The sequence below is a fragment of the Oryza glaberrima genome, chromosome 9 (assembly GCF_000147395.1).
Source record: "Oryza glaberrima chromosome 9, OglaRS2, whole genome shotgun sequence".
Classification (NCBI taxonomy): Eukaryota; Viridiplantae; Streptophyta; class Magnoliopsida; order Poales; family Poaceae; genus Oryza; species Oryza glaberrima.
The window spans coordinates 12,185,796-12,210,761 of NC_068334.1; the positions used below are offsets into that span (position 1 = coordinate 12,185,796).

General features: G+C 43.3%; 1 protein-coding gene across 1 annotated transcript; it reads left to right on the plus strand.

The window, feature by feature from the left end:
- The first annotated feature begins 8,066 nt into the window (after nt 1-8,066).
- On the plus strand, nt 8,067-23,409 carry LOC127783743 (lysine-specific demethylase JMJ26-like). Its single transcript, XM_052310916.1, is given in 8 exon segments — nt 8,067-8,177; nt 9,045-9,374; nt 9,705-9,785; nt 9,787-10,017; nt 10,094-10,166; nt 14,996-15,081; nt 15,776-15,899; nt 23,363-23,409. Coding segments are annotated over 8 exon segments (1,083 nt in total).
- Nucleotides 23,410-24,966: the final 1,557 nt, after the last annotated feature.

Sequence of the window (24,966 nt, forward strand, 5' to 3'; positions counted from 1 at the left end):
CGTTGTTGTCCCGGCGTTGATCTCCGTCGTTGTCGTTGTCACGGTGCCGACCTCGACTGGTGTCGCATGGCACCCGCTGCTCGTGATTAGTATGTTCACGGCGGTTGTGGCGATCATCACGGTCTCGGTTCTCGCTCGGACGTCCTCCTTGTTCTTCGTTCTCGCGATGTCGTGAAGAGACGCGATGTCGGGAACGGTTTTCATTATCTTGAGTGAGTTGTGCTTCTCGGCGGCCATTTAGATGGTCGTGGAGATCACTGGTTCCGCGAGGTGGAGGGGTAGCTTGACAAGGTGGCGACCGCTGATCAGGCTGTTCCCTATTAGCACCGTCGGCCCGCGGTTGTTTTGGTGGGGTCCTGGCGGTGGCCTCTGCGAACGCGTTACTGAGATTAGCCACTGATTCCCGTAGTCGTTCTGCCCATTGATCGAGATCAGCGTTCAAGACGGGATCGAAAGGGATTTCGTTCAGTATCGCATTAAGGGTTCTGATATGGTGGGCCGGCGTCAGTGTAACCGATTGATCCGCCGTTCCCGTGTTAACGCCTCCAGATGTGCTGGTTCCATCGATGGCGTACACGTCACGTGGTGTACTTGTCGATGATGAGGCCTGGTCTTCGAGCAGATGTAGGACAGATGGCTCGTGGGGATCGATATCGATTACGCCGACAAATCGATCTGATGTAGTCGCCACACCTTGTTCCTTGTTCGCATCTCTTGGAGAGATTCGTGACTGCTAGACCTTAGGGAGTGACGTCTTCATGGCGCTGAGAAGAACCTTGCAGCTGGAGAGGTCGTGAGTCTTTGCCTTGTGGATGGGACAATAAACATCATGAGTTGGGGAAGTACGTTGAATTCCACGTTCTTTGCAGGCGCGGATTTCAGCTTGTACGTTGAGAAAAACCGAACAAGCTTGCAAGGTGTGCTTGCTAGTCCTGTGGATGGGACACCAAGCTTTTGTCACCCCGGAAGTTGTCCTTGTCAGCTCGTACTTCTTGTGGGAAGGACAAGATTTGGCCGCATTAGGATCCTTCTCGGGCTTGGATATTGTCGATGTTCCGTTCTCCGCCTCTGTGGGAGGATCTTTCGACATGGAGTCGACCGGGGTCGTAACCAGGCCGTTCTCGCTCCCGATAATTGCTGGGCTAGTCGAGATTGACATTGTGGTGTAGACCGGGAAGACGATTTCGCCGACTTGGGTCCACACCAGCATCGTTGAAGTTGAAGCTCCTTGGTAGATGCCGGTGTTGACGCTGTCGTCGAGAAGGCTTGAAATCATAGTAGTAGAACCCTGAGCACCAAGATCCCCTACCTGGCGTGCCACTGTCGACGGTGGATACCCGTAGACCAGATATAGAGGGTATTGGGGTCCGTTGGTACGAGGATCTACATAGTACGACATCAAGCAAACAAAAGACAATGATTATACTGGTTCAGGCCCCTTGGTAGGTAATAGCCCTAATCTAGTTGGTATGGGATTATATGATTGAAACCACAGATTACAAAAGGAATAGCAGAACTTGACGATACCGATGAGACCGTAGTCGAGTTGGTCCGACTAGATCTCCCAGCGACTTGGCTCCTGCGCGCTTCGGCTCCGTAGGCTGTGGTGGATGTGTTGGCGATGAGATTCAATGCCTTAGGTCCTGCCCAGGGGTCCCTTATATACTGCGGGTCAGTTGATCTCCAAGTAGGACTCGGAGATATCGGACCTCTCACGATATGGTAAAGACCTAGTCTTGTCCTAGTAGAACTCCTTCAATCTGTAGATACCATCCCTATCACGTGATAGATTTCCTTAATGTATACGGAAACTATCCGTATACGTGCAAGTATACCGTATCAGTATACAACGTACATCCAAGGGTAGAGGTTATACCTTATCCGTAACCCTGACATAATGATATATATTTTAACAAATAAAATTCATTTCATATTATACTAAGTGTTGATCAAACGTTTTAAATGTTGAATCTTAGAATGTGTATGCGCCTTATATTATGGGATCGGGGAGTAGGAAATATTGACTTATTAGCAAAATGAAATAATTTATATGAAAAGAAATACGTTGGAAGAAATACCCTAAAACCAACTCCAAAATTGAGTTTTAAAATTTCATATTTTAACAACGGCAAGTACGTTTTAGAGATGAGTTTTAAAATTTCATATTTCATATTTCACATAAGCAAAGAATATGTGTATGTGTGTTCATAATGATGAATATGCGTGTGTACGTTCATAGAGATGAGTACAGACCAGAGCTACATGTATCCAGTTGGGTGCCCAGGAACCCGATTCATAAAATTTTTTAGCTGTAGTTTTTTTATTTTCACCATATATACACCTCCTAGATCCAAAACTTACGTATATGTATTAAGCTAAACTCGATTCAAACCAGAGTAAAATAAGTAAATGGAATCTTTTCATTTCATTATAGATTCGTCCCTCATGATTATGCGCACGTTTATATAAAAAGCCTATATCTGTGATTTTTTTTAAAAAAAAGCTATAGCTTTGCAACAATCAGATGGAACAGTTAGAGGAATCAGGAACAACGCAGCATTGCTGTCAGCTACTCGAGTGTCCCATTGTGTTGGTACAGTGTGGCAGAGCGTGGAACGAGGCTAGGTCGGCCGGTGCGAGTCACACATTAACACCACATACGACTAGTACTACAAGCTCGATCGACCGACCGAGCCGGCTAATCAATGCACAGATCGATCAAACTCGAACACGGTAGGAGGAGTAGCATTCAACCCCTTCGCGGTCCAGCTCGGTCAGTTCGCCGCTGTCGGTGCGCGATACAGTCGTTGACAGGTGGGGCCCAAAACAAGCATTTGCCCGGGAGATTGCATGGTTGGGAGATGCTCTATTCGATTTGAGGAAATGATCATGGATGTTCAATTCCATTAATTTCGATTCGATTTGATTCTGAAACAGTTTGATTCTTTTTTTTTTTATATTCTGTTATTGACAAGATCGATCTCGACTTCATTCTCACTATTTGTTATATACATTTTTATATTTTGTTGGAAACAAGTAAGATCGATCTCGACTTTATTCTCACTATTTATTACACTGTACACTCTTTTTTTTCCTATTTGCTAGGAAAGTTGTTTATTACACTGAGTACCTTCTTTTGTTGTTGTTGTAAAGGCCACAAACTTGTGAGAAACGTCATTACCAGACTACCAGTGCAGCTAATACCACGTTAAAAAAGGTGACAACTACAGTATACTACTGGAGATTACCTGGTTGTATGCCATAAAAACTTATTTTGGTTAGATATTTTTCTTTCATTTTCGATGTAGTCATCAATAATGGATATTTTTGCTTAGTATGGGTTGACACGGTCGCACTTCCATATAATGGAGTGTCATGAAGAGATAGTACTCCTACTAATTAATACTTAATTAATCTAGAAACTGTTCGATCTAAATCAGAGGAAATGCTCTGCATTGAGCCAACAACCACTCTGAGTGCGATATTTGCTTGCTCCATCACGGAATTGTTCTACAGAGATTACCTGGCTAATCTAATACTAGTAGCTAGTGTGAAAGGGCCAGTAGCCTAGTAGTTACAGGAGCCTCAGTAATATCTTAGGTCCTGAGTTTGACTCCCCATGGAAGTGAATTTTCCAGGATTTATTTGCCGGCCTAGTTTTCGAAGATGCTCGTAAGGGTATGGTTTACGCGTGTGCGTTCATGCACTGTGTAATTCTCAAAAAAAAAAAGAAGATGCTCATATGGATAGGGTTTGCGCGCGTGCGTTCATGCACTGTGTAATTCTCAAAAAAAAAAGAAGATGCTCATATGGGTAGGGTTTACGCGTTCATGCACTGTGTAATTCTCAAAAAAAAGAAGATGCTCATAGGGGTAAAAAGCTTGTAAAATAAGGGATCATGCGTCTTCGAAGATGCTCATAGGAGTAGGGTTTGCATACGTGCTTTCATGCACTGTGTAATTCTCAAAAAAAAAAAGATACTCATAGCGGTAGGGTTTGCGCGCGTGCGTTCATGCACTGTGTAATTCTTAAAAAAAAAATCTTGTAAAATAAGGGATCATGCATGCACTCAGTTGCTTGAAGGTATAATAAAAGGAGTCTTCCTTTAATTACTTCATGGGTTTGCGCGCGTGCGTTCATGCACTGTGTAATTCTTAAAAAAAAAAGAAAAGCTTGTAAAATAAGGGATCATGTGTGCACTCAGTTGCTTGAAGATATAATAAAAGGAGTCTTCCTTTAATTACTTCATGGCATGTAACAATGAAAATTTATGCAGTAGTCAGTACAACATCTTTTTAGTTTTGTCGAAACAAGATTTCGACAATACTAAAGGGGTGACAATCAAGCTAGAAAACTGAATGGATTAGGAAACAAATGATTTATACAGGTTCAGGCTCTCTCAATGAGAAATAATACCCTACTCATATCCGGGGAAATATTCCGCCGAGTTTATTATTGATCTGACGAACTGGGAGAAAAGTTATGCCCCTAGGACCGCCCAGACCCCTCCTTATATAGGGGAGGAGCCGAGATTACAAGATACAGACCATATTCCTTACGGATTAGGCCTTACAGATATATTACAATTGTAACCAATTAGGACTACGGGATATTTCCTTGATATACAAGTTAACATAATACCCGAATCCTTTCCTAAACATATTCTACACGTATAAACTATCCCCAATAACCAGTCAGATATCCATGCCGTGCGGGTATGTGGTACTCATAATCTCCATAGTAGCCCCTGAATCCTTCACAGTCGACGAAATAATCTTCCCCCGAGTCATTAAAGAAAAATCTTGAGTGCTTCAATTATCTCTGCCTTGGTCTCCCGAGTGCTTGAATCAAAGGCTGTGAATGGCTGAAATAAAAATTTAGGTGCATCGACTAGATGCACCTTATAGATGTAGCCCCCACTAAGTGATTAGTTGAGTAAACTAAACATATAGTCAATGATGAAGAAAAAACAACCAGCCGAGTGGTTTATAAATTTAATCACCAAGGTGAACATATGATAAAGCATACGATGTGTCAAACTTTGGATAACTTGACCCAAATATTATACTGACTGCTTTATTAAATGAAATGAGCAATTTAAAACTTGTTCTATATCAAAGCATATGTGGTATAAGATCCGAGTAATATAACCTCATAATGGATTCACCATCCGCTTTTAGCAAATAATATAAAGAGTAAAATACACCAGCGGTCCTTAAACTTGTCAGGAGGTTTCACTTAGGTCCACGAACTTTCAAAGCGCACATCGAGGTTCCTAAACTTAGTTTATTGTATCATCCCGGTGCAAAGCCGCGTTTGACCGTGGTCTTGCTTACGTGGCACGCCACGTGGACAATGACATGGAATTTTTTTTATTTATTTCTTCCCTCTTCCTTCTTTTTTTTCTCTTTCTTCCATCTTTTTCCTCCTATGAGTCACCATAAAGCCAAGTAGCTTCCATGACGGTACTCCGAATGTGCACTTCTCAGGGTTTAATTTCATCCTGAATGCACATATACTAGCAAAGGTATTCTTTCCAAATCGGCAATCAAGTCATCCTTCCACATTGCAGCCAATCCGTGTTGAAAAACATCTTTAAATCATGCGTTGGTAAGTAGCTCCAGCGTTCTTCAAACCAAACGGCATAGTGATATAACAGTAAGCGCCGAATAGCATGATGAATGATGTCTTCAAGCAGTCGGACTCCTTCAGACTGATTTGGTGGTAACCTGAGTAGCAATCCAAAAACCTGAGTAGCTCACAGCTGGCTGTTGAGTCAACTACCTGGTCAATGCGAGGCAACCCGAAAGGATCTTTAGGGCACGACTTGTTGAGGTCCGTGTAGTCAACACACATGCGCCATTGCCCTGTCTTCTTCCGAACTAGAACTGGGTTAGCCAGCCAGTCGGGATGAAATACTTCCTTTATGAATCTTACCGCTAACAGCTTGGTCAATTCTTCCTTATTTGCGTCATTCATGACTTGTGCAAAACGGCAGAGTCGTTGTTTGATAGGTTTGATGTCTTCTTTAACATTTAAGGAGTGTAAAATCACCTCTTTAGGAATACCAGGCATATCAGATGGTTTCCACGTAAAAATATCTTTATTAGCTTGAAGAAAGGTGATGAGCGCGCTTTCCTATTTATAATCTAACTCAGCGCCTATTACAACAGTTTTGGCAGGATCGGACGGATCAAGGGGAATCTTCTTAGTTTTCACATCACCCTCTCTGGTCTTAGGTAACTTGGTAGCAGGCACTTCACCCTCAGCCAATGTCGATGCAGCCAGTCGGATTTCTTCACGGCCGAGTGCTGTCTCGTGAGTTTGGACCATGTTGCAACTCTCCTTGTCGCAGGTAGCAGCTTGCTTGATGTCGCTTCACAGAGAGATGACTCCTTGTGGTCCTGGCATCTTCATCATCATGTACGTGTAGTGTGGGATGGCCATAAATTTGGCTAACGCCGGACGCCTAAGTATAGCATGGTAAGTCGTCTCGAAGTCAGCAACCTCGAAACAAATGTTCTCTGTACGGATGTTTTCCCAAGTGCCGAAAGTAACCGACAGAGTGATTTGGCCGAGTGGTGTAGATGACAGCCCAGGGATAACTCCATGAAAGGGTGCACTACTCGGCCGCAACTCAATCCTTAGGATTTGCATCTCGTCCAGAGTCTTAGCGAAGAGGATATTGAGTGCGTTGTCACCATTGATGAGGGAACGCTTGAGCTTTACATTGCGAATCACTAGGTCTAGTACCAGGGGGTACCGCCCTAGGTGGACCACTCAGTCGGGATGATCCGAGCGGTCAAACTTGATTGTAACTTCTGACCATCAAAGATATTGTGGTGTTTCTGGCTGGATGGTGTTGATCTCCCTATCAGTCAGCTTTTGCTTCCTCTTGGACTCGTAAGCTTGTGGCCCTTCAAAGATGTGATTGAGCTCTTTTCGGTGATCGTGAAAACCGGGGGGTCCCGGATCTATGTCATCCTTCTTCTGAGTTGATGTGCCAGCTTCTCCATCAGTCGGCTTCTTCAATTGTGAGGCGTATTGTTCAGCAAACTGCTTGTATATGAAACAATCCTTCACCGCTTGCTTGGAATTTGGATGGTGTGAACAAGAGCCGTTCATGATCTTGCCGTAAGTGCTGATGCGCGGTCTTTCATACGAAGAATGTGTTGTTGTAGCCACCAGATATCCCTGAGGGATTCATCGGGTTTCTAGATCACGTTGTATAGTTCGAAGTGTGTCTGTGCCGCTCGAAGGTGCCTTGAAAATTGGTGATGAAGTGATCGTGGAGCTCGCCCCGACAACCGATTGTGCCTCGCGGTAACCTAGCGAGCCAATTCCGGGCCGAGTCAGCTAAGGCAACCGCCGCGCGTTTTTACGGTTTACGGGAAGGAAAAAGAAAAAAAAAATCCATGAATCCTTCTGCCGCGCGGCCTTCCGCGCCGGGCCGCCGTCGCTCAGCCACCGCCTGGCCGCCATCGCCCAGCCGCCACCTCCCCTCCCCGGCACGGGCCCGGCCGCCGCCGCCCCTCCCCGGCACGGGCCCGGCCGCTGCCGGCCGCTTCTCCCACAAATCTGAGGAAGAGAAGAGAGGAAGGGGAGAGGAAGAGATGAGTGTGAAAGAGGAAGAGATGAGAGTGGAGGGGAGGAAGAGATAAGAGGGTGATGAGGACTCAGATCGATGCGCGCGGAGAAATGATGGAAGAGAGAGAGCGAGACGTGGGAAACTGATTTGTAGTCCCGGTTGGTATAAACAACCGGGACTAAAGATCTGATCTTTACTCCCGGTTGTTTATACCAACTGGGATTAAAAATATTAGGAGACCTGCCAGGACTAAAGATCATTGTACTTTTAAACCGGGTCTAAAAATGCTTTTTAGTCCCGGTTTTTTAAGCAACCGGGACTATTGTTGTTTTTGGGCAACCGACCAAAGATGGTTTCTCCAGTAGTGTCATCACCGACAGCTTCGGCAAGATCTCTCTTCTCGACTCGGATTCAAACCAGTCGGGAGGAGATGGCGACTTGGCTCCGTTTGGTCTCCCGAACTCTCGGCTGAGAGCTAATGTCATGTTTGAGTTGGCAGCCACCAGACATGTGGTCTGAAGCACATGGTATCAGCACTAGTCCTTTGATGAAAAAGGTGAAGGTTATTGATTGCTTATCTTGCTGTGAGGTCAGTATAATATTCCAACAGCTACAATATAGTTACAGTAGTTTTTCTTGGTTGCTACTGACTGTAGTTTATTTGTCAAAGCAGTGCTGCTATTCTAGTGAAATTGTATTTGTAGTAATGCCTTCCTTTTTGTAAATGTTTAGTTGTCAACCTGAAGGCTGTGCAACATTTTTGCTTATCTTACGTTGGTATAACATGCTGAGGACAAACAGCTAATAGTTGCATTAAAAAAAAAACACTTTGTAATATATGAAACAAGACTCCAGAATTCTTCCCAAGGGTGTTTGCAGTTGTTCACGTTGCACACTAGCCAGATCTGGATATTAGTATTAATTAATTTACCATTGATTCAACGTAATTAAATCTTGGATGCCATCGATGCCACACTGTAGATCATTAATTCTCTTGTCAACACCCAGAACTTATGTATGAATTGAAGATTAAAGACTGAGTTGTTCCTGAGTACAGAGGGTGTCTGTTAGCATGAAGGACCCCCTTTCTGTATCCATTGACCATGCAAAAAATAACACACATCACATTCAGCATCACACTAGAAATTTTTGGAGTTTAGTCTCACGTGTTATTCATTTGCCAGAAAATTTTTTACTATATTGAGCTATAATTTTCATTTTTTATAGTTGTCTATCTGATAATGTGAAATTATATATAGTAAACACATTTCGAAGGGAGCATGTATTTTACTAGGGATAACCTTCAAACAGTTTTTTTAAACTCTATTATAATAGTGGTTAACGACGACAAATGAATGCATATGGTCCCCATCAGTGCACTTATTGTTATTTTTTATTTATCATATAATATAGAAAAAAGAAAACAAAAGTAATATTCTCTCTATGTGTAATCCAGGTCGAGATATGCACTCAGCACTTCTTCAATGGGTATTATGAAGGACGGATGTATCAAAATCTATGGCCTGAAATGCTTAAATTGAATGACTGGCCTATTTCAAACCATTTTGAAGAGCTTTTGCCTTCTCATGGAGTTAAATACATCAATTCTTTGCCTTTTCAAGCATACACAAACTTGAAGTCTGGTTTGCTGAATGTCTCAACATTGCTTCCTGATGACATCTTAAAGCTTGACATGGGACCAAAATCATATATAGCTTATGGCTATGCACAGGAGCTTGGTAGAGGAGATTCTGTTACAAAACTTCACTGCGATTTGTCTGATGCAGTAAGTCGTTTGTTATATTACTTTGGTCCCATTTATAGTTCATAAGTTCATAAAGAGGCCTTGAGCAACTCATGTTCTTTAAAGACTTGTTACTCTTTAAAACTAACTGTGGTATGCAAAATGAGAATCTGCATCCTTATTTACCAGAGAACATTTTTTTCTTGTAACTCCAACACTGAGCCCACAGTGCTCTTTGTACTACCAGCTTTTACCGTGCTAGTTGATTATACCAGCTCCTAACTATACTTTTCCCCACAGTGAAATTGTTAGCCTACAACGCTGGCATCTTGTTTTGTTTATTCATCTAAACATATGTTGGCTTTTTATTAGGTTAACGTTTTGATGCATACTGCCGAAGTTGACCCTTCTGAGGAACAAATAAACGCAATAAAAAGCTTGAAAAGAAGACATATATACAACGCAGAATGAAAATGAGTGTTGAGGGAATGCTGCAACAGGCGAAAATTATACGTCTAAAATCTGTGAGGATGCAAATGACTTGGCCTGTCCTATAAAAAGTGAGTCCGCCGAGGAAGGTGCTTTATGGGATATTTTTAGGAGGGAAGATGTTCCAAAACTGAAATTGTACCTTGACAAGCATTCTAAGAAATTTCGCCATATATACTGTTCTGCAGTTCAAAAGGTAAGTATGGGCGTGATTAATGAACAACCTTGCACTTCTGACCATCATGCTTAATGCCACGTTATGTTTTTTGAAGGTATGTAACCCTATACATGATGAAACATTTTGTCTAACAAAAGAACAAAAGAGAAAGCTCAAAGAGGAGCATGGTGAGTTCCTTTATCTGTTAATGTGATGTTGTGGATTTGTAATAATTATTTGTATAGCAAATGGTTGCGTTGAAAGGTTATTTCACTACTAGAAAAAGCATTTTCGCCGGCGGGGGAAACTCGTCTTCGCAGGCAGACGGCCGGTCCACCTGCAGCCCAAAGTTCACTGGCGGGCTGGAGGTCCGCATTTGAAGTTAATTTTCCCAGGCGGAATGGAGCTAGACGGGCCGCCTGCGAAAATAGAGAACGGCCGCCTGCAAAAGTAAGAAAATGCCGCCTGCGAAGATAGGTACAAAAATTTGAAATTTGATGCAATAATAATTTGCTCATAAATTACTTTTCAATTATTTAATTATAATTGATGCATGAATAATATTAGTAAATAACAAGCTTTTGATACTGAGAAATCTACATATATTGCATAAGTGAAAAGTGTCGTCAAAATATTACAATATTTTTTTACATTGTCACTTGAAGTACGCTATCTAATTACATTATGGCATAGCATTGCTCCACTCCCAAAGATTCTTGTATTCGTCACTTGTAGCTAGGGGACCATCTGGGTCGAAGAACTTTCCGTCCACATGATAGCACTCATGGTGGATGAAGTGGCAAAGATCGCGCTGGATATTTGCGATGTCTGTATCGTCAAAGCTTGTTCGATGTTCTATTCTTGGCAACTGCATGCATGGAAGAAGCACAATATATTAGTATCATATCTATATGTGAAGTTGTCTAGTCCATAGTCTAGAGACTTACATCCTTTGCGTTAACCATGTACCTCCCATTAACCCTGATGAATTCGCACGCGTAATACCCACAGAGGGCAGTGCTTCTAGGTTGCTTGTGACACTTCATGACATATCATAGAAGAAAATAGTTAAATTTTGTAATTAGTGAAACAATTGGAATACGTTAAGTGAGTGGAGTATTACCGGCCAATATGTATGTACTAGCAGCTTCTCCCTTGTTCGAATATGTTCTCCACCCTTGAACTTGTAGTAGTTGTACGCACTGTATGGATTTTGTACCATTTCGCATTAAGGAGGATATCTAATTATAATACATTCATATTAGACATGCAAGTGCCAGAATCACTTACTATTTTAAGATTGTTAGAAATTCTTTGTATGACTCATGACGGTAATTGAGAGGATCCAAGACTGTCACAATTCCATGCTTCGGGTAGTTGATTAAACAGATGTAATGATCGCTACATATTAACGACAGTGTAGTTAGTCACGGATAAAATAAGATATATACTACCGGACTTACTTAAAATTATAATCGGCCAGGACGACTCTCTTATTTTGAAAGTGCAAGAAGGCTCGTTCAATGTACTGTGCGACAGTAATCATTTTCTGCTTGTGCAAGCCCTTCTTGTATTCAGCTATCTCTTCAGGAGTCTTGTCCTTCAGCTGCGCTGACCCTGGTGCTAGCCTCACGGTATGCTATGTTTGACAGATCCTAGTTGGATCCAGGAATCCGATAGGTTCTTTTTTCTTCTTAGCATCCATGTATTGCATCCTACAAACGAAGTTTGTTAGTAATAATCACATGGTTTTGTATTGTACATATTTTTCGTGTAATTAATGTAAACTCATACTTACATGCACCAAGCACCGATATAGTTGACGTCCATCTTTTCTCGACGATATAGGGTGTGGAGATCTTCGAAATCTAGCTAGAAGTAACCATCGCCGACAAAAGCATCATGCGGCAAAGCATCTCCCATCGACGATATTACTTAGGCCTTTCTTGCTGGCGTCCATGTACCATTTATGTAACCTTGTCATCTCCCATGGACTGTCCTCAAGTGCAAAATCCGGCCATATTGCTTTCCCATGTTGGTATTTTTCCAGGTAGTCATCAGTTGCAAAGTATTTTTTTTCCCGGCTAGTTCAGCGGCCTTCTTGGGGTCATCTTCTCTGAGCTTGGCATGTTCCTTGCCCCCTCTGAAGGCGGATACCATGAACTTCTCCTTTTGATCATCTTTGGACTTGGAGTTGTGGCTCCTAAGCACTCTAGACACTTCAGACTTGTCAGTGGCCTTGTCATTGACCGGGGGTTCTTCCACCTCGAGGTCTTTCACATGATTAGGGTCTTCAAAGATTTCTGGCTCTGTACCGTCCCATTCTAAACCTGGTATAACTTCAATATCTGTACTGACTGTTGCCAGAAGTTGCACATCTGATTGTGGCACTGAAATCTCCATGGGCACCTCCGGCACTGAAATCTCCTCAGGCACAACCGGCACTAAAATCTCCTTAGGCACCTCCGGCACTGAAATATCCTCAGACACCTCCGGCATTGAAATCTCCTTAGGCATCTCGGGTTATTCCGCCTTATCAGTCACCTGCTTCTTCGGAGGAGGTCTCGGAGGTTTTTGCACCCTCGGTTTTTGCACCCCCGGTTTTCACGGGGCGCCGGTGCCCAATCCAAAGAATATGTCATTCTTGTGCCAAAGAATTATAAGATCGACCTCATCCCCAAGTAAGGATACACCATTAGGAGTAGGGATGTCGATGTCGTATGACTCAAACCCTTGGTGGACCACTTGCGGCTGCACTTTGGCATACTCATCGGATATGAACTCTTCGTTATATGTTCTGCCAGGGATAGCAATTCCTGTAGCGGCCTCAAGAGTTCTTCCAGAGCATCCAATTGGAACGTGCAACTTACAGGGTGTATTCTCCTTCAGGTCATCGAAGGGGTAATCTGGCTCAGTTTCTTTGGTTGTGGGGTCGGGCAAAATAAGATGCCTGACGCAGAAATCCATCATTTGCCAGGTAGGAAGATTATACATGGCAAGAAGCACTGGCCAAGTACTATGCGAGCTGCTTATGTCTCCAAAAGGATTAACTCCATTAGTACTCAGGGCAAACCTAATATTCCGTGGCTCTTTAGCAAACTCTCTTTACTGAGTATCAAAATTTATCTACTGACTAGCATATGCCGGGTGTCAAAGCATCCCATCTTTCTTGCGCCCTTCTTGATACCAGCGCATTAGTTCCGTATCTCGCGGATTTGAGTATATCCGTTTAATGCGGTCTTTGACAGGAAGGTACCACATCACAAGCTGCGGGATGTTTCTCTTAGTTCCCTCGAATGTGTCAGATGCTTCTAGGAAAGTATTGCTATTCGATTGGTACCGGCTAGCACCGCATGTTGGACATTCATCCAAAGAAGCGTACTCTTTCTTGTACAGTATGTAGTGATTAACGCACGCATGAATCTTTTCCACACCAAGTGAAAGGGGACATATGAGTTTCTTCATTTGATACGTGTTGGATGGTAATGAGTTAGGCCTTGGAAGCATTTTCTTCAGAAGTTCAAGCAGACTGTCGAAACTACTATCAGACCATCCATGTCTCACCTTTAACCTCATAAGTTCAAGAACTGACCGTAGTATTGAGAACTCACTGTCACAGCCATTTGACTCATCGTACAAAACTTCCTTAGCTGCCTTCTGTAAAGCTTCAAAGTTATTTAAACCTCTAGCCGACCCAATCAGCACATCAGGTTCTGCATGACGTAACATTTCCTCTAGATCAATTTTGTTCTCACCACAACCATCGCCGTACACCATGTCTTCAACTTCTGTCGGAACTACTTTTCAGGCCCGTCCACTTGTTGTTCGCCATGACGTGTCCATATTTCGTACTTTTCCATAAATCCACGAGTTACTAAGTACTCCATTACTTTAGAAACATCTTCCCAGGCTATTTCATTCTTACAATCATCACATGGACAAAGTATCTTTCTCATATTGTTCTGTTCAGCGTATGCCTTCGTAATACCAATAAATTTAGACACTTAATCTCTATATGGAGCCAAATACCTCGGCGAATGATACATCCATTGCCGCCTGTCCATATCCCTACAAAAAATGAATGACAAATATTTGCACTATTCATACCAAATTTCTAGGGTTCACTAAAAATAAGAGAGCACTATTCATAACTAAGGGAAGGTAATTTATAAATTTATCAAAAACAAAGTTTATTTCAATTTGGTATATAGAGACATACCAAATTAATATAATAGGAAAATCTAACAAAATCATATCATCGGCATATTAAACATAATACAATTAATTTTTTTAATGGACCAAATAAATAGACATAAAAAACTTTCTTCTCTCTCCCATATATATGTCTAGATCTAGGAGGTGGATGTGATAGCAAAATAAAAAAAAAATTGGGAATTTATATTAGCTCATTAACCACTACAACAAGAGGCATCAAATATTGCACATATATCAAACAGCAACATATCAAAAGAAAGTAAATAAAAAAACATGGAGCTTTTCCTTCACAAATTTGCATGCATAGATCCATCAAAAATTGAGGTCTAAAAGCTTAAAAAAATGCATACCTAGAGTGGAAATGAGTAGATCTAACCACCGTAGAAAAATCCCCCCAAGATTTGAAGTTCAAAACCTCCCTCTACATTTTAGTTGCTTTAGGAGAGAGAAACATCGGATAGAATAAACAGGGCTCGGGGAGGAAGATGACTTTATAGTTCAATTTTCGCAGGCGGACAACATAACGGGCGCCTGCGAAAAGAAATCTTTGCAGACGGAGCACATAAGTCGCCCACCTATGATTATTGTAGGCGGCGCACATAAGGCGTCCGCCTGCGAAGATCGGTTTTCACTGTTATGTGGTCCGCCTGCGATAACCAATCTTCGCAGGCGGCCGGCCAACTCCTCCCCGGTTCTAGTTTTCGCCGGCGAGGTTTTCACTCGATACCTACGAAAATGATTTGCCAACGTCGGCGAAAATGCTTTTTCTAGTAGTGTTTGAAATCCTGATATGCTCATTTAGGAATCGAGCCTTGGACATTTGTACAAAAACTTGGGGAGGAAGTTTTCATTCTTGTTGGGTGTCCTCATCAAGTACGGAATCTTAAGGTAATTTTAATGGTGAATAGCCAGTTTAGTCCTTCAACTTTTGCTCAAGGGTCGAATTAGTCCTTGATGTTTTATAGTGTCCAAACAAGACCCTAAAGATTATCATGCGGCTTAATATAGTCCTTAGACCCACTTAAAACGCCACGTGGATATGCCACGTCATTCGTGCATGTAAGATAACATTTAAATGTCCATTTTAACCTTCAATTTTCTATCAAATAAAGAAAAGAAAAACAAGAAGAAGCAATCATAAAACAAAGAAAAATGTCAATTCTTTTATCTATCAATGCTACATATTTTTGCCAATGGTCAAAAGCTTTTTTTTTTTGTGTGTTTTCTCAATAGTTTTTCTTTATTTCCTATGAAAACATAAGGGTGTAAAGGACATTTAAATATTGAATTTGCATGCATAGATGATGTGGCATGTACACATGGCATGTGTAGAGGGTCTAAGGACTATATTGAATCACACAATAAACTTAAGGTACTTGTTTGGACAATATGAAATGTCAGGGACTAAATTGATCCTTAAGCGAAAGTTCAAGGATCATGTTGGGTATTTACCCTAATTTTTTCAGTGTACTCTTTCAGTACCGTGATTTCTTGCAGCACTGGATACTTGAGAACTGGGTTGAAATACTTGCCAAGTTTCACATGTTTTTGTAGCTAATTTCTTATTAATGCTACGTTGCAGTCCTGTACCAAGATTGCCGTGGATTTTGTATCACCCGAGAATGTTAAGGAGTGTCTCAGCTTAACCGAGGACTTCCAAAGACTTCCTAGGAACCACAGGGCCAACGAAGACACATTAGAGGTAATTAACACATTTTGAACCATTCGGCACGAAATATGTTAGTATGTGTAGTTCTAGGCTTAACCTTATTACCCCATATATCCAGAAAGATGAATTAGCAACACTTTTAATTGGATTACTCACACAAAAAACAAATGGCAGACATTTTAAACAATAATTGAACTCTAGGTCTCCTTTCTAATTGCAACTTCACAACAAGGCTAAAGGACATCAACAAATATATATTGTTTGGTTGAAAGTTGAAACATAACCACAAAATTAAGAACTAAACCAGCAAATGAAATATCTCATCAAAACGATCAGATCGTATTTCCTTATACATATGGAATTGGTCATTATACGGGCATACAAATTTCTACGGCCGAATGGCTGATATACCAAGGTGCCAACTTGTAGCCATTCAGCCTTTTTTTTTTCCTTTCACTATTGGAAAAACGATCTTTGGTCGGTCGGCCAAATTTCATCATAGTCCCGGTTCACCAAAAAACCGGGACTAAAGATGATCTTTAGTCCTGGTTCGCCGGTTGTCAGACATTGTCAGAGCACCGGGGATCTTTAGTCACAGTTGGTGTGATCAAGTTGGTAACACCAACCGGGACTAAAGTTAGCATGCCCATATGTTGATCTTTTTTCTCCTCTAGCCTAAGCAGGGCTTTATTTTTTGAAGAGGAGGAGGGGAGGTGCTGCCCTTTTTTTTGTGAATTTGGTTTAGTGAAAATATACAATTTTGACGTGTCTAAAAGGTTAGCAACTTCAACCTCCTCTATTTTTTTGCTTAGCATTTATATTTAGAGATAAGTTTTCTACACATTTTTGCCTCTAGAAACTTTGAATGGAAAATGTTGAGAGAGAAAGTTTGTGTAGGGAAGAAAGAATATAGAAAGTAGGTATTTATAGAATTTTATAAAAACTTGTGATAAAAGAGATGAGGAAGAAAAGATAGAAAATTAATCTAAAAAATAGAAAACTAAGTTAATTTAAAATTAATATAGGTACAACACATTAAATATTAATTTGTTTGCAACTTTAAATGTAATTAAAACATGAATAATATGTGGTATTATTTGCTAATTATTGTACAAATAATTATATATAACTATTGTATAATTGTTTAATTGGTTTAACTTTCGTGGAATATTTTTCATGTTTTTTTGGTGCATTTAATGTAGATGGATCGGCAATGGATGCGCGCGGACCGATAGTCGAAAGACTTTATTGAATGCGTGCATTATTTTTTTTAGAGTGGCCGAGGCTAACAAGCAGAATGGTTTTATCCGTTGTCCATGCACTAAGTGTAAAAACCAGAAGGAGTATTCTTCAATAAGAACAATTAATTTTTACTTGTCTGAGACGGGTTTCATGGCGAGCTATAATTGTTGGACCTCGCACGGAGAGCTAGGGGTTCAAATGGAAGAAGATGAAGCAGAAGATGAGAACATTCCGGACTGGGCTCAATACGGTGGATTTGAAGGAAATACAAAGGGCGAGGTGGACGGGGCTGTTGAAGATAATGACGCTGCAGATGATCTTGGTCAGATGCCGCAGGATGTTAAGGAGGACTGCGAAAGTGAAAAGGAGGCCCAGAAATTGGAGCGTATGTTAGCAGACCACTAGACGTCATTGTACCTAGGTTGCGAACAGGGGGCACAAAAAGTTGGGTACCACTATGGAATTCTTGCACTGGAAGGAAAAAATGGTGTGAGTGACAAGGCATTTGGCGACTTATTGAAACTAGTAAAAAACATTCATCCGGAGGAAAACAAGTTGCCCGAAACAACATACGAAGCTAAGAAGACAGTCTGCCCTCTAGGACTGGAGGTTCATAAGATAGACGTACGATTGTATCCTCTATCGCGGTGAGAAGTACGTGAACCTAGAAGCATGCCCGGTTTGTAAAGCACTACAATACAAGATTAGACGAGATAATCCAAGTGAAGTTGACGGATAGCCTTCGAAGAAGAGAGTTCCTGATAAGGTGATGTGATATTTCCCTATAAGAGCATGCAAGAATGATGCACTGGCATGCAGAAAAACATCAACAAGACGGGATGCTGAGACACCCCGCCGATGGGTCGTAGTGGCGAAACATGACAGAACATTTCAAGACTTTGGAGAGGATGCACGAAACGTAAGGTTCGGTTTAAGTACGGATGGCATGAATCCATTTGAAAAGATGAGCAGCGGCCATAGCACTTGGCCTGTTACGATGTGTATCTACAACCTCCCCCCTAGCTATGCATGAAGAGGAAGTACATCACGATGCTGATTATTATTTGTCACGCCTAGAAATTCAGCCCAAATTTCCAGACTATTTTGTGTATTAAATCCCTGTCCAGGATTCAGCCAGGGTACACAAAACGACAAGTAATATACAGTTCCAAGCGTAAATCAAGCGTAAAATACGTACAAAAAAGGCACTTAGTCCTCACACCGAAACAAAAGCAGCAGCAGCGGAAAAAGGCAATCCTAGCGGGGCTTCAGCTCCACTCCATAGGCAGAACTCAACTGGGGTCTGAGCCTTGGTCTTCTAACTTCGTCTTCAGCTCAGAAGCACTACACTTCTGAAAAGGGGGAACAATAGCAAGGCTGAGTACAACCACTATACTCAGCAAGCCACACCAATGATGCAGACGTGCAAGGGGATTTAAGGATGGCTTGTGGCTATTTGCATAAAGGCGGTTGTAAAGCATTTTATTGAGCAAACATTAAAACATTTGGTTAATTAAGTTAACCTTAAATCTCCACTGATCAACGCTACACCACGTTGAATAGGCCCAACCATCCCACCTGAACTACAGTGCATTGAGTCGATTTATTAAGGGTGAGACTAATCACGGTGATTCTGGTTGATCTCCTATAACCGCGGGCACAGCTATTCGAATAGTTTTACTCTGGCCAGAGGTGCACAACTGTACCCACAGGACAAAATCCACCGGCATGTCACCGTGCCCGGCCGGACACGTCACCATGTCGAGTGATTGTGACAAGACCCTTCATATAACCCCCTCTGACCAAGCACACCACACCTCAGGTTTCACCCCCACTCCTCAACAGGCAGCGGGCAGTCCCCTCTCGTGCCTAGGCGAATCCGAAAGCCGCATAGGCCGTCGCAGGGCCCATCCGAACTCCATCACGCTCACCCTTGCCTGGATGCGTCAGCCAGAGAAAAGCTATACTTCAAGTCAGGCAGTTACCCATTCCCGCTTGTGGCAAGCGTTGTATGTCTTCCAGTGCATCCCGCGAACCGGTCCTTAATTGCCATGGGTGAGACCAGCAAAACCATGCACCCACAGCCCACCTTTCAATTGCATTTTAGTTGGATAATTACGACCAATGACATGGTCGGATGTCTCGAGCACGCAACTCGTTCTGATACTAAAAATGTCTAATACTGCAATTATCCCATCAACTGAGCTAGTGGCAATTAAGCATGGCTAAGCAAATAGTTCTAGCTAGGTCAACATAGTAACTCACGCTAGTCGATTTATCACCCAAGGTTGACAAAGGACAGATATCAAATAATATGGCACAAGCGAGCAGATAGGTAAACCCTATTCCTATGTAATTAGCAAAACAAGCATATTTATTTGCAAACGGTAAAACATTTGTAAAGTAGGATCAAAATGCTCAAGGGGAATGTGTGACTTGCCTTGCTTCTTCAAAACAATCTTCCGTACACTGATCCTCGCGGCCGCGGACTTCCAAAACGGTGGAAACTACACGCTGGCACGCAAAATGAGAAAACACTCTAATAAAAACCAAGTAAACAGTACATGAAAAGTAAACAAACATGTAGAGCTCAATTTTAGATGAATTTTGCAAGTTGAACGGCTCAATTTGGAGTTTGTATGAATTTTAGAAGTTTTGAGCTATTTAATTGAATTTCTATAATTCAACCGAATTATTGCACAATTATTATTTATTCTTCCAAAGAAAAAGGGCCGTCGCTGACGTCATCAAAGGGCGACGCCGACAGGCGGGCCCCATGAGTCAGCGACGCAAGAGGAGCGGCCCACGGTGGACTCGGTCCACTGCGGCATAGGCGCGGGCGCACCACGTGGACGGCCACGTGGCGGCCACGGCAGCAAGGCAAGGCGAGGTGGCGCTGACGTGGCGCCACGAGGGCACCAACACGGGCAGCACAGGAGAGGCGCCATGCGGACGGCCCGGATCGATCGGGGCGATAGATCGGACGGCCACGGGCAGGCGCGGCGTGGCAAGGGGAGGCGGCAGCCGGCTGCCCGGTATAGCCGGCAACGGCGCGGGCGCGGAGCGCGGCGGCGGCGACCCGGCCGGACGGCCACCGACGGCAGCGGCGCGTCGCGAGCAGGCCCGGGAGGAGGCCGTTGAAGGGGAGGAAGAGGGAGAAGGAGGGGAGTGCTCGTCGAGGGGCCGACGGCGGGGAGAGCACTGCGGCGAGCGGTCGGGAGGCGCCGGCGAAGCTCGGTGGAGGGGGGTGGCGACGCTCCGGCGACGGCGGCGCTCGGGAAGGAGCGGACGAGCGGCAGCGGCGCGGGATCACGGATGTTCGGCGGGTTTTCGGCGACGGGAAGTGGTGGCCAAGGTACGGTGGGACGCAGCGATGCCGTTGGAGGCGGTAGCACGGCTAGGCGAGGCTTCACCCGCCGGCGGGAAGCTGATGGAGGCGGCGTGGGCGGCGAGGACTCGGGTTGACGGTGGAATTGGCGTTTCGGGGGTGGAGATGGGAAAAGAAGCGGTGGCCGATGTGCGGGGAGGTGCGGCGATGCTGATGGTGGCGGCTGCACAACGCGGAGGCGGCTAGGGAGGCGGTAGTGCGCGGCCAATGTTCGACGGTGAGTGGTAGAGAGAGGGAGCTTGGTGGGGAGGTGGTTCGCGTGGTGGAAGGGGAGGAAGGACCGGTGGCCGAGTTTGCCCTTGATGCGGCGAAGCTGGCGGTGACGGCGAAGCAGTGCGGCGGCGGCCCTAGTGACAGGAAACGGCGACCGGAGTTCGCCGGAGAGTGGCGGCGATGGGGAGCAGCGTGGAGAGCGCGGAAGAGGGCGCGAGGAGCTCGGGAAAATGGGGAAAAAGGGAGAGGGAGGTGCTGTGAGCATTTTTATAGGGGAGGGGAGGCAGGATCGTGGCCGATTGGGGTGGCAACCGGCAAGGTGGTGGCGGCGGCACCGGGGGTGGTGGCGGCTGGTTTTTGGGGGAAGAAGTGGAGGGAAGGAAATGGGCGCGGGGCGGCGCTAGGTGGAGGGGAGAGGTGGCAACCGGTCCATGCGAGAGAGAGGCGCGAGGGGGCACGAGAAGGGTGGTGGCGTGGGCGGTTTCCGCAGAGGGAGTGGGCGGCATGACCTAGCTGGAGGAGGGAGGCGAGCCCAACAGGTGGGACCCACCTGTTAGCGGCTCGGAGAGAGGAGGGAGGTGAAACAGACTTCCCGCGAGAAAGGGGGGCCAACTGGGCCGACGGCCCAAAGGAAGGAGGAGAAGAGGAGGGCGGCCAGTGGAGTGGGAGGAAGGCTTGGGCCTGGCCCAAGGAAGGAGAGGGAGAAGGTTTAATTTGCTTTTCTTTTTATTTAAATGAGTTTAATGAACTTTGTGCCATTAAAAATACTTCTTTGAGCTCCGAAAATTCACGGGAAATTTCAGAGAGTATTTTAGGGCACAAAGAATATTACAAAATATTCTCGGCCATGATTTTTAAGGGAAAATTTTAATTCTCCCATAATTTCACTTGATTAAATTGCTTTAACTTTTATTTAATTTTTGGAAAATATGTTATTTAATTATTTTAATCCCGAATGAAAATCGGGGCATTACATTATTCAAGGCCCAAAGCAACTTGGTAATGACATTGATGTGTACCTAAGACCACTGGTCGACGATCTGAAACTGTTGTGGAAGAAAGAAGGCGTCCCTATGTGGGACGAGGACAAACAGGAACAATTTAACCTACGAGCCCTGCTGTTCGTAACCATCAACGATTGGCCTGCACTTAGCAACCTATCTGGACAGTCAAACAAGGGGTACAACGCTAGCACCACTGTATGGAAGACACTGAAAGTACGTATCTGACGCACTGCAAGAAGGTTGTGTACATGGGCCATCATCGATTTCTTGTTGCAAACCACCCTGTCCGGAAGAAAGGCAAGCATTTTGAACAGAAGGCGGACCACCGTACTAGGCCAAGGCATCGAAACGGTAAAGTCGTGTTTGCTATGGTGAAAGATTTGAATTTGGAAAGGGACCTAGCAGCCAACCCACAGCAGGCGAAGATGGTTACACGGCGATGTGGAAGAAAAAGTCTATATTTTGGGAGTTAGAATAATGGGAAGTGTTGGACGTCCGTCACGCAATCGACGTGATGTACTTCACCAAGAACCTCTATGTCAACTTGTTGGGCTTCCTAGGTGTATATAGGAAGTCGAAAGATACACTTGAAGCACATAATGATCTCAAACATATGAACCAGCGCGACGACCTCCACCCGGAACCAACGGATCAGGAAGCCAGTACTTGAGTACAGCCAGCTACACCCTGAGCAAGGCAGAGAAGGAAAATATGTTTGAATGCTTGGAGAGCATCAAGGTACCGTCTGGATACTACTCTAATATAAAGAGAATAATAAGCACGAAGGATAAGAAGTTCACAAACCTAAAGTCTCGTGACTGTCACGTGTTAATGACACAACTGCTCCCTATTATAATTCGAGGTATTCTCCCTGACAATGTCCGGGCAGCAATAACAAAGCTATGTGCTTTCATAAATGCAATTTCGCAGAAGGTCATCGATCGATCCAGACAGATTAGAAGCCCTTCAAAATGATGTGGTGTAATGTCTTGTCAGCTTATATATATATATATATATATATATATATATATACACACACACACACACACACTAGCAAAATGTCCGTGCTTTGCTATGAATATAATGACATAGTAAATGCTATAAATATACAGTTAACATGTATATAATAATGTTTTAAGATAGATAAATTGTTCATTGGGTTAATGATAATCAGGACCGATAAGAAACACGATTGCATATTGATATACTCATATTGTCATAACACACGCTCTCTCTCAACTCTTGCATGGCAAGCGCCTGATATAATTTCTAAAATCAAACATGGACTTACGTGGAGATGAATCGTTTTCACGGCTCATGCGTGGACGATATATAGATGGTGCGGACTCTAATGTGTCGTGTTTTGCAGATGACAAAAAGAAAAAAATGTTTAATTTTCAAATTAAAAAATGGTCCATTATAATATTTCATAATCACTAAATATCTGTTGAAGAAAGAGGTGCAAAACTTTTGATTTTTCAGCCATCAGATGCACGGCAAGCGCTTGATATAATTTCTAAAATTGAACACGGACTTGCGTGGAGATGAATCGTTTTCACGGCTCATGCGTGGATGATAGATGGTGCGGACTCTAATATGTCGTGTTTTGCAGATGACAAAAAGAAAAAAATAATTATGTTTAATTTTCAAATTAAAAACTGGTTCATTATAAGATTTCAGAATCACTAAATATATGTTGAAGAAAGAGATACAAATAGATGGCGCGGACCATAATATGTCGTGTTTTGCAGATGACGAAAAGAAAAAAAATAATTATGCTTAATTTTAAAATTAAAAAATTGGTTGATTATAATATTTCAGAATCACTAACGTGCTAGTGGCGGAGAGAAAAAAATTGGGCAGCAATCTAGCAAGAGGCAAAGTAATAATAGGATTTGAGATTTAGGAGGCAAAGTAGACTCATTCCGAGTTGGATTTAAGATGTGGGAGGCAAAGTAGACTTATTCCGAGGCAAAGTAATAATAGGATTTGAGATGTGGGAGGCAAAGTAGACTTATTCCGAGCAATCTAGCATGAGAGAGGCCAAGTAATAATAGGGGTAAAAAGGAAATGGTGGAGGGAATCAAACCCTGGTGGGGAGGTCAAAGATTTTCTCCACTAACCAAGTAGGCAAGATGCTTCTTGTGATTGGTGATTACATGAGCGGATACATACTGTATATTAACTGAGGTTTTGGATTAGATTGGAAAAGGTCTGATCCGACTATTAAGCGGATTAAAAATGGATTTTGGCAACTTGATCGGGATGACGGACAAAAAAACCTCCAGAAACCTTACATATTTTTTAATTAGATATATATATATATATATATATATATATATATATATATATATATATATATATATATGAATGAAATATAGATGCATGCAGTAGGCAATATGGCCAAAAAAATATCTTTAGTCCCGGATTCGTAGCCCCGGTTGGAAAACCGGGACTACAGGGGTTACCAACCAGGACTCCTAAGCATTTCTCCAATAGTGTTTCAACTCTACACCTCTTCCCTCCTCGTGGAGCTCTCTCTCCATTTTATCTTGATTCGTGAGTAGTCTTGTTGTTGCATGGTTGTGACACCCGGAGTTTTCCCTTCCCTTAGGTTCCAAATCACTAATAAATGGCTTCAAGAATTTGCTTTGGTTAACCAAGAGAAAAACCCCAGTTAACAACACATATAATAATTGGAATTGTCAGGGAGAATTTTTTTACAATTTCTTTTATCTAAAAATCACTAACAGGACTTGAAGAGTAAATATCAGAACACCAGATGCAGTGTTGCTAAGTTTAAAAGTGTCAAGATCTCTCTAATAGTAGTTTCATCCTTTGCCCTTGGTCGTGAATTGTGCCCAATTCACTCCCCTCTTAGTCCGCGGTTTCGTTTTGCTTAGCGAACCGTATCCGTTTTCGTTCGCGGGACCGTTTCTGTTCTTTCCCTAAAACGGCACCACATTGATTTTCCTTTTTGGGAAAGTCCTAGTCCTCTCATTTTTCCTTTTTCCCCTCCCCCTCTCCAGCCGGCCGTGCACCCCCTCTCCCCCTCCCCAGCACGCGCCACCCCTCCCCCAGCCGAGTCGGACTCCCTCCGCTCTCCCAATCCTACTCCCACTAGGATTCCACCTTTCCTAATCTAATCCTCCCCTATATAAGTAATCCCTCCCCTTGTTTTTTTCCTTTTCCAACTCAATAGTTTTAGCCCCCACCCGAGCTAGCCACTGCCGCCCGCAGCCCTAGTCGAGCCATGC